Here is a 10,423-nt window from a genome sequence, read left to right on the forward strand (position 1 = left end):
TAAGTTGTGATTTGAGTTGATGGCAGTGGATTTGAATTCAATATTCATCTTCATCGCACGCATGCTTGCCTGCACTGCAGACACTTTGGTGTTCTGGAAAGGTCCAAGTCTTTTTCAGTTGATGCTGCTATCCAGTCCTCCCTGTTGACATGCTGATCCCCTTGGGCAAAGTCACATAGATTGATCTGGAGCAGAAATGTTCCTCTGCTAATGTCTGACCAGCGTGGCTTGGGGATCCCTGCCCTGGGAATGCCCTCACTGCATCCCATGCTTGGTATTTTCTAAAATACCATATTTTCCTAAATATTGAATGGTATTTTGATATTTTGCTTGCTGTGCAAACTGTTGTCAGTTGTGCCTGCATTAGTCTAATGCTATCCGAAGGTACAGCTGCCAGAAGTCTGTGCTTCTGTTGAGCAGGGCTGGCCCCAAGAGAAAAGTCTCAGCACATAACAAAAATAATTTATTTTTTAAAGTGTACAGAGTGCTTGGTAAAACCGTGGAGTGAGGCAAATTTGCAAGGAAACTGAGACCGTGTAAACCAGACATTAGTTTTTTCCCCAAAGAAATGTATAACCAAACTCATGATGTACAACACTTAACACTGCAGCACGAGATGGGGGTTTTGATGGGGTTTTATAGAGGAAACGTGAAGTTCTTTGTGCCCCCCTGCTGCAGTGAATGTCTCCATCAAGTAGCAGTGATAAAGAGGAACAACTCCCGAAGCATGTTCAGTTTCTCCATGATCTGCAGAGGAAAAGGCTCCCCCAGGACCTGCTGCATTCGGCTGATGAAGTCCTCTATCTTCAGATGGATGTCCAGGTGGCTGATGTCATCGCTGTCCTGGAACTTGGGCTTGGCCTTCTGAATGATCAAATCCATCCGCTCAGTGAGTGAGCTCCGCAAGTGCTCTGCAAGAGGAAATGCTGGTGAGGAGAGGTAACACAATGGGTTGCCTGACCTGTTTAGGGTCCTGGGGAATGGAAGCACATTATCTTTCTAATACTCAGTAACCATGAGTTCAAGAATGGTAAGAAATGAGGAGAAAAAGGGTACTTTGGTTGTTCTACTGCAGCCTCTTTGATAAGATCATGTTTGTTAATGCCAAAACAGGCTGCTTACCCAGTATTACATTTTGGTAACTCAGCAGCAGCAAACTCAAGTACTCCAGCATCTCATCCCATTTTTGCCATATCGCTGTTTCATCCTATGACAGATGACAGTATTTGGTTATTAGAAGAGGATTTCTTAGGACAAAAGGGAAAGGAGAGGTCAGACTAAATACCTGGTATTGCAGCAGCACAGAGAAGTGGCTCAGGAAATAAAGGATTTTGGCCAGAGACAAAGGCAAGGTTGTAGGCACATCACAGCTATGTTGGAACAACAGCTCTAGCAGTTTACAACGCAAGAGTTGGCTCCCCATGGTATTTAGGAAAGCTTCCCTGGAAGGCAAAAGGGATTCACTTTAGGGGAGACAGCGCAGCCTGACCAGGGACAACTGCTCCAGCGTGGTATCACACCAGTGCTGATCCAGTGCAGATGTGGGATGACTGCAGGGGCTGCGCAGCAGTGCAGTGGAAGGAAAACTGCCAGATGTGATAGAGACCTTTGCTATGCCTTATGTTTACATTCTCAGGTCTGACCTGTGGCCACTGCAGGTTGGCATGGTCTGTCAAGCAGCTTAGCTGCTTCACTTCACCTTGCCCAGCAGCCCGTGCAGCAGTTGCCCATTCCTGCTGACTTGCAGGGAGCACAGCCAAGCAAGTGAGGTGTGGCCAGCCAGATCTAGGACATCTGACTTGGGTGGAATGATAGCTTGGTTAGTCAGTTTGGCTTGATTAGACCTGTTGTGCACTCTGAGAGAGTTCTGCTTGCTGGGGTTGCAGGCATGGGTTTTAAATGTCTGCGAGTTTAGTGGTCTCATGTCTACACAGAGCCTGTCAGGCCCTTGTGCTTTGGCTTCAGATACTGCATTTCTTAGAGAAGCAATCAAAAGGATGCAAAGGCAAAGCTGTAGGAACTCTTATTTCTGATGAGCTACCCAGCTGCCTCTGGGAATCAGCAATGTGTCTGCCAGTACTTTGCTGTCCTGGTGCAAAGTGCTGCTTTTCAGACCCTCTTTACAGTTTTAAGGTCCTGCAACTTCAGCAAGTGAGAATCAACTGTCCTCAGCAACACACCAGCTGGGTAGATGTGTACAGCTGGTGGTGGTGGTGTATCTCCATGGGAGATAACATGCTTTAGATGGCTAGGTCATAAATGAGCCTGTCTTTACACTGGGGTACTTTATGCATCCAGACTTGGATGTAAATTAGGAATAAGCCTGTTGTGCAAGGCAGCATCTGCCTTTGTGAACATTTGTCTCACCTTTGGCTCCTCAGGGGAATATTCAGTATAAATGGGAATATCACATCTGCGATCTTACAGGAGCTGCAGTTGGGAGATTTGTCCACTTCCACTGCGATGGACAACATCCGCTGGAGCAGGAGGGTCACCCTGGGTCAAAGAAGCAGTTAACACTAGGAGATGCTACCCCTTGGCTTGCAAAATAAAGCAGTGGGGATGGCATCTAGCTCCAGCCTTATGCTACATGCAGGAGGAGGATGCTTATTGAGACAGTTACTAACCACATGAGGAAGTTATTGATTGCCCAGTCTATGTCTACCCAAAGAAGAACCACCAAAACTGGTCCCAGGTACAGCTTGGTTTCCCTGCCCTGACAGAGAGAGAGACTCTGGTTTCTCCCTGGCTTGGGCCCCATGATAATGCAAGCAGGGAGTCAGGACTTGGGACTTACTTCTGCGTGAAGAAAGCTGGTGGAGCCACCTCTGCCTGGTCAGTGCTGGCCAGCCATGGTGTAGATGAGCCGTGTTCGGCCCTTGTTTCTGCTGAAGATGTAGTTTCTTGTGGTTGTTCCTGGGGCCGTGACAAATAGACTCCTGTGACTGTTGCGACCAACCATTCAACCACTTCCCTGGAACAGAAACAGGAGCTTTAGTGGGGATAGGCCCAGTCTGGTTGTGTTCTGACCTCTAGATCCATTTGGAACTTGAGGAAAGACCCCAAGGATGAAGAATATGCTTGGACAGGTTAGGGAATAGCTCTGTTGAGCAGTGGATTTATGTGCTTGTCAACAGGACTGCCTCCATCTCAGTTCTGTCCTGGGCAATGCAAATCTGAGCCCATTCCAGGGAAAAGCCTGTGAGATTGCAGCTGGAAATGCCTCGCAGCATCTCTGGTGGTTTGCTTCTGTGAACTTGCTCCTGTTCTTTATGTTTGGGCCCTGCACTCCCTGTCTCCCTCTGCTTCCTGGAAAGTCTGATCTGGAGTCTCAACAGGCTTTCTCTGAGCTCTGCCTCTTAGCATCTGATTAGAGCACGGGGAGGAGGAGGTGCCCCTTACTTGACATTGTTGAAGCACAAGTCACATGAAAGCACTTTCTTGGCAATCGACTTCTGCAGCAGGCGCAACCTCAGGTTCTGCTGGAAGTCGTCCTCCAGGGTCTGCACCACGTACTGCAGGAAGAGGAGCTGGCCATGGGGCTTCTCCTGAGGGCAGATGGAGAAAGTATGAGCCTGGTGGAGCTGTGGGGTGAGAAGCACCAGGGAATTTGTCTGTCTTGGGAATGGACTGATGTATGTGGATGAGGAGTAGCTCCAGGAGGGGCTGCCAGCCTCAAGAAATGCCCTAGGGCCTTCCTGGACCTGTTCTACAATTGCGCTAGGGCTGTGACCCAGGGGCTTTATCTGTTGCTGTGCCTTCTGCAGATGAGAGCTGTGCATCAGGTTGGGGAGCACTAAATGAGATAAATGTGGGATACCCAACTGGCAGTCACTGCCCTTAGCAGCTGCAAACCATTCTGGAGCAGAGCATTGCCATGTGAAGCCCTGGGGCAATACTTACCCTCAGGCACTCTACACTGGATGATCCCTGCTCAATGTAACACATGGTGCCAAGTACCTTGTCCTCCATGATGTACTTCAGCAGCGTCCAGTCCCATCCCACTGTGGTGGCATTGGCTGGATGGAGCCTGCAAGGACAGCAATGTCCATTTGGGCTGAACTGCCCAACCTCCTGCCAGGAGGCACAGCAGCCCCTGGCCCTTCCCAGCCCTGCTTCCTCAGGGGCCTGCCCTGCTTTCTCTCCAGCTTTGTCCTCTCCCTTCCTCTTCCCCGGACCACATTCACTTTCTGGAAGCACCTAACTGGGGCTGCACTCCATGGACTCCTGGCCCTGTGGCCTCACAAAACATTGTGCTTCTATGTGGGATCCCTGAGGACAGCGGAGGGAACCGCTCCAGCCACGGCCTCAGGGAAGGCATTTCTGCCATGTCACAGCAGTGAAGAATGAGATCTGCACTTCAGGAACAAGGCAAACACACTCGTGTCCTCTGGTGTCATAGGCTGTCCCTCACCCACCCTCAGACAGCCTGGGATGTGCCTGTGCTTGTAACAGGATCATCCTGGGTTACAGAAAAATCACTCCCTGTTCTGTGCGTGAGGACCACAGAGAATAACCGAGCTAGCCCGAGGGCACTGTGGCAAAGGGAACACGTACATTTGGCTCTTCATCAGCAGCATGTAGGTGTCCTTCAGGATCTCTCCTCTGTGGTTGTTCAACAGGATCTGCCTGATCAAGTAGGAGATGATTTCTTTTGGGGGACAGTGCTGGTAGGAGATGAACTCATTCAGGAAATGCAAGGTGGCCTCCACAAAGTTCTCCTCCATGGTGTTGTGGACCATGCTCAGCTTCCCACTGGGCATGAGCTCAGGTTTCTGCTGTGTATAAGGCAAGGCAATGGGTGAAAGCCAGCTCCCCCGACACAAGGGAACCCAGCTGTGACCTGGGGCCAACCACGAAGGGAACTGCAACAACCAGAGATAGCAGGTACCTGGCAAAGCTTCTCCCAAGAGAACCAGAGCTGGGGCTACCCCTGCTCCATTCTCTATCACCAGGGCTGCTATAAGCAGGCTCCAACTTGGCTTGGTAGCAGCTACTCTGAACATCATTTACCTGCTGTGTTTCCCTGTTGGGTGTTATGCCTTGGAGGAAGAGGTGCTGGACTCCGCTCCTCCTGAAATAATGCAGTTTGTTCAGCCAGACCTTGTTTTCAGCCTTGGTCCTGGCTAGGGCTGGGGTAATTTGTGGGATTGCTTTGTGTGGCTGTAAATCACTTGCTTCCAGCAAAGGCCCTTGGGCCTTCCCTGGGGTTGTGGGGATGGCTGGGACCGGGCTCAGCCTTGGAGGGAGCTCCCTTTGCTGGCAGAGATGGGCAGTCTCTTCCTCTGGGCCACTGGCTCTCCAGCTACTGCTGCTGTCCAGGCTCGAGGGGGACAAGGACAGCAGGTCTGAGTCCAGCTGCATGCTGGCCAGGGAGCCCAAGTCACTGTTGAAAGTGGTAGTGCTGCAGTTCTGCTCCAGGCTGCTGGAGGAGCTGCAGCAGCTGGGGGTGGGAGAGATGCAGCTACAGTTTGTGCTTTCTGCTGTGTCTGTGGTGGCACTGGGCTCCATGGGAGTGCTATGACAGGGCGCTGCAGGGCTCGACCCTGCCTCTGTTTCTTGCTTCAGGGTGGAGAAGAGCCAGGGGTGGAACGTGTGTGCTGCTGGGGAAGCAGGCGCCTGCCCAGGGTCCTGGTCAGCCTGGCTGGTGCTGTGGGGAGGGCTGCATGTGTCCTCTGTCAGGTCAATGATGGTGAGGCTCGTCCACGGCACCGGGTCTGTGCTCATGTCCTCGCAGGTCAGATCGATGATCTCCTGTGGGGATAGAGGAGGCAGCACTGTCATTGTGCCTTAGTCCTCCCCTGCCAACGACCTCTGCACTGTGGCACTGTCACCCTAGCTCAAGGGGCGAGAGGGTCTCAGTGGCAGCAGCCCAGGAAGAGAAACCAGAGCCTGAGGGGATGGGGCAGTCTGTGGGGTAGGTGCCCCAGGTGAGGGGGGTGGTGGCTGCCATGGCTGGGGGCTGGACCCCTCCTGGAGGTGCAGCTGAAGGGACCAAGGCTGGGGACCGGGGTCCTCCAGGGGCCACATGGCCAAGGGGCCTGGCACCCCGCGGGGACACACTTGGGGACCAGGCCCGGGCCGGCGGGAGGCGGCCGAGGGGACCCGATCTCTCCTGGGGAGGCTGAGGACGCCTGAGGGATGCGGCCGGGCTGCCCCGTGGCGGACGGCGCTGGCGGCACCCGGCCGGGCTTGCGGCCCGCGGGGCTTCCTGTCCCCACGCAGCTCCCGTACCCGGCCTGCCCCTCCGGCCGCGGCGGAAGCGCCGCCATCTTTGTGAGGGAAAGCCGCGGGAGGCGCCGCCCCGGCAGCCGCGGACTCACCGCAGGGGACTGCAGCGCGGGCCGCGATGGGCGGCGAGCGCGGCGGCGGAGCGGCGGCGAGCGGCTGCCCTCCGAGTCCTGGTCGCTTATGAGGACGACGCTGTCGGTCATCTTCGCGGCGGCAGCGGCGGCAGCGGCGGCGGCAGCGCTCCGGCCCGGCATAAGGGGGCGGCGGAAGCTGCGTCAGTCGCGGCGGCCGCGGGGCGGGGCGGCGGCGGTCGCGCCATGGCGCTGTCGCCTTACGTACAGGCCATGCAGGAGCTGTTCCGCGCCAACACGCGGAGCCGCGAGTTCCCGGCGCACGGTGCCAAGGTGCACTCGGTGGCCTGGAGCTGCTGCGGCCGCCGCCTCGCGTCCGGCTCCTTCGACAAGACCGCCAGCGTCTTCCTGCTCGAGAAGGACCGGCTGGTGAGCTCCCCGGCACCGGGGGGGGGGCACCTGGAGCAGACCCTTGGGTCGGTGCCGAGGCATCCCGGGAGCCGCTGGGCTGGGAATGGCGATTCGGGCCGGTAGCACCGACCCCCCTCTCCGGTCCCGGCCGCTCGCGCAGCCGCCGCTTTGACGTGGTGGGCTGGCCCTGGTGGTCGGTACCAGGCGTCCAAGCAGGTGCTTGGGTCTGTACCGGGAGGGGAGCGTCGCCAAGGACGCCGCAGGCTGGTGCCAGGCCTGGAGCTGGTATCGGGCTAGGGAGGGCTGCTCCGTGCCGGCCGGCCTTGGACGCAGGGCGTGACGGGCAGGGTGGTGGGGCCCTGGGCTAGGCTCCTGCCCCGTCCGGTAACAGGGTGCAGCATCCTGGGACAGGAGAGGGGCAGAACCAGGCTCATTCTGTCTTTGGCTGTCCTCTCTCTTCAGGTTAAGGAAAACAACTACCGGGGCCATGGGGACAGCGTGGACCAGCTCTGCTGGCACCCCAGCAATCCTGACCTCTTTGTCACAGCATCCGGGGACAAAACCATCCGCATCTGGGACGTCCGCACCACCAAGTGCATCGCCACTGTCAATACCAAAGGTGAGGCTCTACCTTCCCAGCAGGACCTCCTCTGTGGCGGACCCCTCGGCAGTGATGCAGCGCTATGGACCCTTCTTGTGGGTATTGGTGGTTGGGGTGTCTTTGCTGAGGGCTGATGTACTCTGATGTCTGGACTGGAGAAACTGCTGAATTTCGTTGCTGGCTATTAAAATGTCATGTGTACTTGTCTCCTGCCAGGCTGGAGACTGAGGAAAGGCAAAGTTGCAGAGAGCCATCGTGGAAGTAAAAGTTTTTGTGGATTCCGAAAACCCCAGTTATTTCAGTTCATGTGCTGGTTAACCCAGATACCATCTTTGTCCTTGGAAAGCTTCAGTTTTGAGGTTTTGGGGCTGGAAATGGCATTGTAAGATGGCATAACTGCAACCTGCCTTGTTCTTACCCTTGTTAACAACAAATACCTAGGTATTTATTGTTGGCTTATGTGTTTTCTGGATCTCAAAGATCACTGGATTCAGAGAATCTTTGAGTTGACCTTGTTTGGAGGTTGCTGTGGTACAGTTTTGTATGAAGTGGAAAAGGTCGTGATGTAGTCACGTCAGCTTGAAGTTGCAGTCCTGTTAAGTTTAGTTTTCAATAACTATTTGCTGGACAGCGGCTGTGGGACCTGCTGCCTTTCTGTCCCTCCAGGGGAGAACATCAACATCTGTTGGAGCCCTGATGGACAGACCATTGCAGTAGGGAACAAGGATGACGTGGTCACCTTCATTGATGCCAAGACACATCGCTCTAAAGCTGAGGAGCAGTTCAAGTTTGAGGTCAATGAGATCTCTTGGAACAACGATAACAACATGTTCTTCCTCACAAATGGGAACGGTTGCATCAACATTCTCAGGTAGGTGCTATGGCTAGCTAGGATGGCTGTGGCAGATACCAGTCTGCAAGCCCGTTTGCTGCTTTTTGGGGAGCCTAAGCCCCACACTCCAGTGATTCCCAGCCCTCTGGGGTGGGAATGAACTTGTCTGAAGCTGAGGTTGCTCCAGTTCTCGGCTGGGCTCTCTGAGAGTAACCCTGATGCTTTGCCTCATTCTCTCAATGTTTCCAAGAGCCTGGCCCTGCACTGGTGGCTTGCTCACAGTCTGTCCCAGTGTCCCTCCTGCCTGCCCTGCTTGTATTCGAGCCCTCCACTTCTCTCACTGCTTCCTGCCCTCTCTATCTCCACAGCTACCCAGAGCTGAAACCCATTCAGTCCATCAACGCCCATCCTTCGAACTGCATCTGTATCAAGTTCGATCCCATGGGGAAGTACTTTGCCACGGGCAGTGCTGATGCGTTGGTCAGCCTCTGGGACGTGGATGAACTGGTGTGCGTGAGGTGCTTCTCACGGTAGGTAGTGCTGTCCCAGAGCTGTTTGCCTCCCCTCCCTGGTGCCTGTGTAGATGATGCCACAGGCTTGCTGTCTGCTTCGCTCTGTGGCTGCAGGCTCGACTGGCCCGTGCGAACGCTGAGCTTTAGCCATGATGGGAAGATGCTGGCGTCGGCATCAGAAGATCACTTCATCGACATTGCAGAGGTGGAGACAGGTAATGGTTTCTTTTTGGGAAGCAGCAAGGAGGGAGAAGTGCTGGTGGAGCTGGGAGGGCACCGGGAGAATCAGTCTGAGAGCGTCGCTGTGCAGAGCAGAGCGCCGTGAGGGGGAGCCTCTACCTTGTTAGTCGGTGGCAGACATGCGTGTCGTGTCTGTGCCTTGTTACCAGGTGATTAAAAGGCACCGAAGCAGCGTTTGTTCCTCCTCAGCCCCGCGCAGGGAAGCAGTGGGCGCCTGGCTCTGGTGTGTGTTGCAGGGCAGCGGAGGGCTCGGGCTCTCCAGGCTAACATGGGCCTTTTTCCATGCAGGAGAGAAGCTCTGGGAGGTGCAGTGCGAGTCCCCCACCTTCACAGTGGCCTGGCACCCGAAGAGGCCGCTGTTGGCCTTCGCCTGTGACGACAAAGATGGCAAATACGACAGCAGCAGGGAGGCAGGAACTGTCAAGCTCTTTGGGCTCCCCAATGATTCCTAATGAATCTGCACTGGGGGAGGCAGGGCTTGCCTGCCCTCTTGATGGGAGGGTGCTTAGTTAGCGTAGGTCAGGGTAAGAAAATGGCTCCCCTCTTCTGCCTGCTTGGCAGTGCTGCAGCCTCAGGCTCTGCTCTGCGCATTCTGTTCTCAGGAGCATCGGTGAAAAAGCAGCTCGTGCTAGGGAGGATGGGGGGTACAGACAGGGCCCCCCTTGCCCTCTGAGGGCTGCTGCCTCCTCTCTGGGACATGGGTGGGGGTTTGCTTCGAAGACAGGTGGCCAAAGAAATTGTGTCACTGAAGGTGACTGCTGAGGAGCCTCCCATGAGAGGAGACCTGCACAGGCCAGGCTCCCCAGCAGTGCCCAGCTATGTGATGTCCCCTTGGCCCCAAAGGCCGGGTGGCAAGGGCAGTCTGGGGAGCACAGCTTGTCCCTTCACCTCCCAGATGTCCCATGTTGCTTGCCTGCACTGGGGCAGCAAGGGGAGGGTGGGGAGATGTAAACTGGGGGATGTTTCCCCATGTGGGTCATTTTTGTTTGTTTCTTTTGTGGGGTTTTTTAAAATGTATGTGGTTGTTTTTTCTAATTTTGATAAATCCTCTTCCATAACGAAGGTGCCTGTGGCTGCTCTGGGGGCAGAAGCGGGTGCTGAGCTGCTCTCCCTTTCCTTGCCTCCTTCCCCTTGGCCGTGGCAGGGCGCTCCTGAGGGGTCTGTGTGGGGAGGCTGTCCCCTTTGTCCTTGTCCCCTCTTGCTGTCTCCCGTCCTGCGCTGTCACCCCACCAGAGGGCGCTGCGCCCCCACGCTGGGTGCAGGTGTCACCAGCGGCACGGACAGGATGGGAGCCGCCGCAGGGACTTGCCCTGTTCCGTATCCCCGCGCCTGTCCAGCAGCGTGGGATGGAGCGGGGCTGTGGACCCTGCAGAAGGTGCTGCCTGTCCCATGCCATGGCCGCCAGCTGTGGGCAGAGCCCTTCCCTGCACCGCTGCCGGGGGTGTCAAGTGGTGTGTCCTCTGTCCCCGCTCTCCAGGACAGGGAGCGGCTGTCCTGTGGGGCTTTTCTTCCCTCTGTGCTGACG

General features: G+C 55.6%; 2 protein-coding genes across 4 annotated transcripts; one reads left to right on the plus strand and one right to left on the minus strand.

The window, feature by feature from the left end:
- Positions 1-447: 447 nt before the first annotated feature.
- On the minus strand, positions 448-6,456 carry SIMC1 (SUMO interacting motifs containing 1). 3 transcript variants are annotated; one of them, XM_065691013.1, is made up of 10 exons: positions 6,324-6,456; positions 5,014-5,754; positions 4,558-4,775; positions 3,904-4,030; positions 3,403-3,548; positions 2,798-2,974; positions 2,368-2,496; positions 1,286-1,442; positions 1,123-1,207; positions 448-911 (listed from the first exon to the last, which is right to left on the minus strand). In XM_065691013.1, exons 1-10 carry the CDS (start codon positions 6,432-6,434, stop codon positions 691-693), a joined length of 2,112 nt encoding a protein of 703 aa, XP_065547085.1. In that variant the 5' UTR covers positions 6,435-6,456; the 3' UTR covers positions 448-690. The 3 variants fall into 3 exon arrangements, with proteins under 3 accessions (XP_065547085.1, XP_065547086.1, XP_065547084.1); XM_065691014.1 differs by having other exon boundaries at positions 3,961-4,030; positions 4,558-4,778; XM_065691012.1 differs by having other exon boundaries at positions 4,558-4,778.
- On the plus strand, positions 6,454-9,956 carry THOC3 (THO complex subunit 3). The gene is made up of 6 exons (XM_065691015.1): positions 6,454-6,731; positions 7,176-7,332; positions 7,981-8,185; positions 8,515-8,676; positions 8,773-8,873; positions 9,187-9,956. Exons 1-6 carry the CDS (start codon positions 6,549-6,551, stop codon positions 9,348-9,350), a joined length of 972 nt encoding a protein of 323 aa, XP_065547087.1. The 5' UTR covers positions 6,454-6,548; the 3' UTR covers positions 9,351-9,956.
- Positions 9,957-10,423: the final 467 nt, after the last annotated feature.

The sequence above is a fragment of the Lathamus discolor genome, chromosome 10 (genome assembly GCF_037157495.1).
Source record: "Lathamus discolor isolate bLatDis1 chromosome 10, bLatDis1.hap1, whole genome shotgun sequence".
In the NCBI taxonomy this organism is placed as follows: Eukaryota; Metazoa; Chordata; class Aves; order Psittaciformes; family Psittacidae; genus Lathamus; species Lathamus discolor.

What these genes read in the sequence shown, in the direction of transcription:
- SIMC1 (XM_065691012.1), bottom strand. Translation starts at nt 6,434, where the DNA reads ATGACCGACAGCGTCGTCCTCATAAGCGACCAGGACTCGGAGGGCAGC. An exon ending in CCAACAGGGAAACACAGCAG is followed by an intron (nt 4,779 to 5,013) that starts GTAAATGATGTT and finishes CCTTATACACAG; the next exon opens with CAGAAACCTGAGCTCATGCC. An exon ending in ATTCCCCTGAGGAGCCAAAG is followed by an intron (nt 1,443 to 2,367) that starts GTGAGACAAATG and finishes TTTGCCTTCCAG; the next exon opens with GGAAGCTTTCCTAAATACCA.
- THOC3 (XM_065691015.1), top strand. Translation starts at nt 6,549, where the DNA reads ATGGCGCTGTCGCCTTACGTACAGGCCATGCAGGAGCTGTTCCGCGCC. An exon ending in CGCCACTGTCAATACCAAAG is followed by an intron (nt 7,333 to 7,980) that starts GTGAGGCTCTAC and finishes CTGTCCCTCCAG; the next exon opens with GGGAGAACATCAACATCTGT. An exon ending in CATTGCAGAGGTGGAGACAG is followed by an intron (nt 8,874 to 9,186) that starts GTAATGGTTTCT and finishes TTTTCCATGCAG; the next exon opens with GAGAGAAGCTCTGGGAGGTG.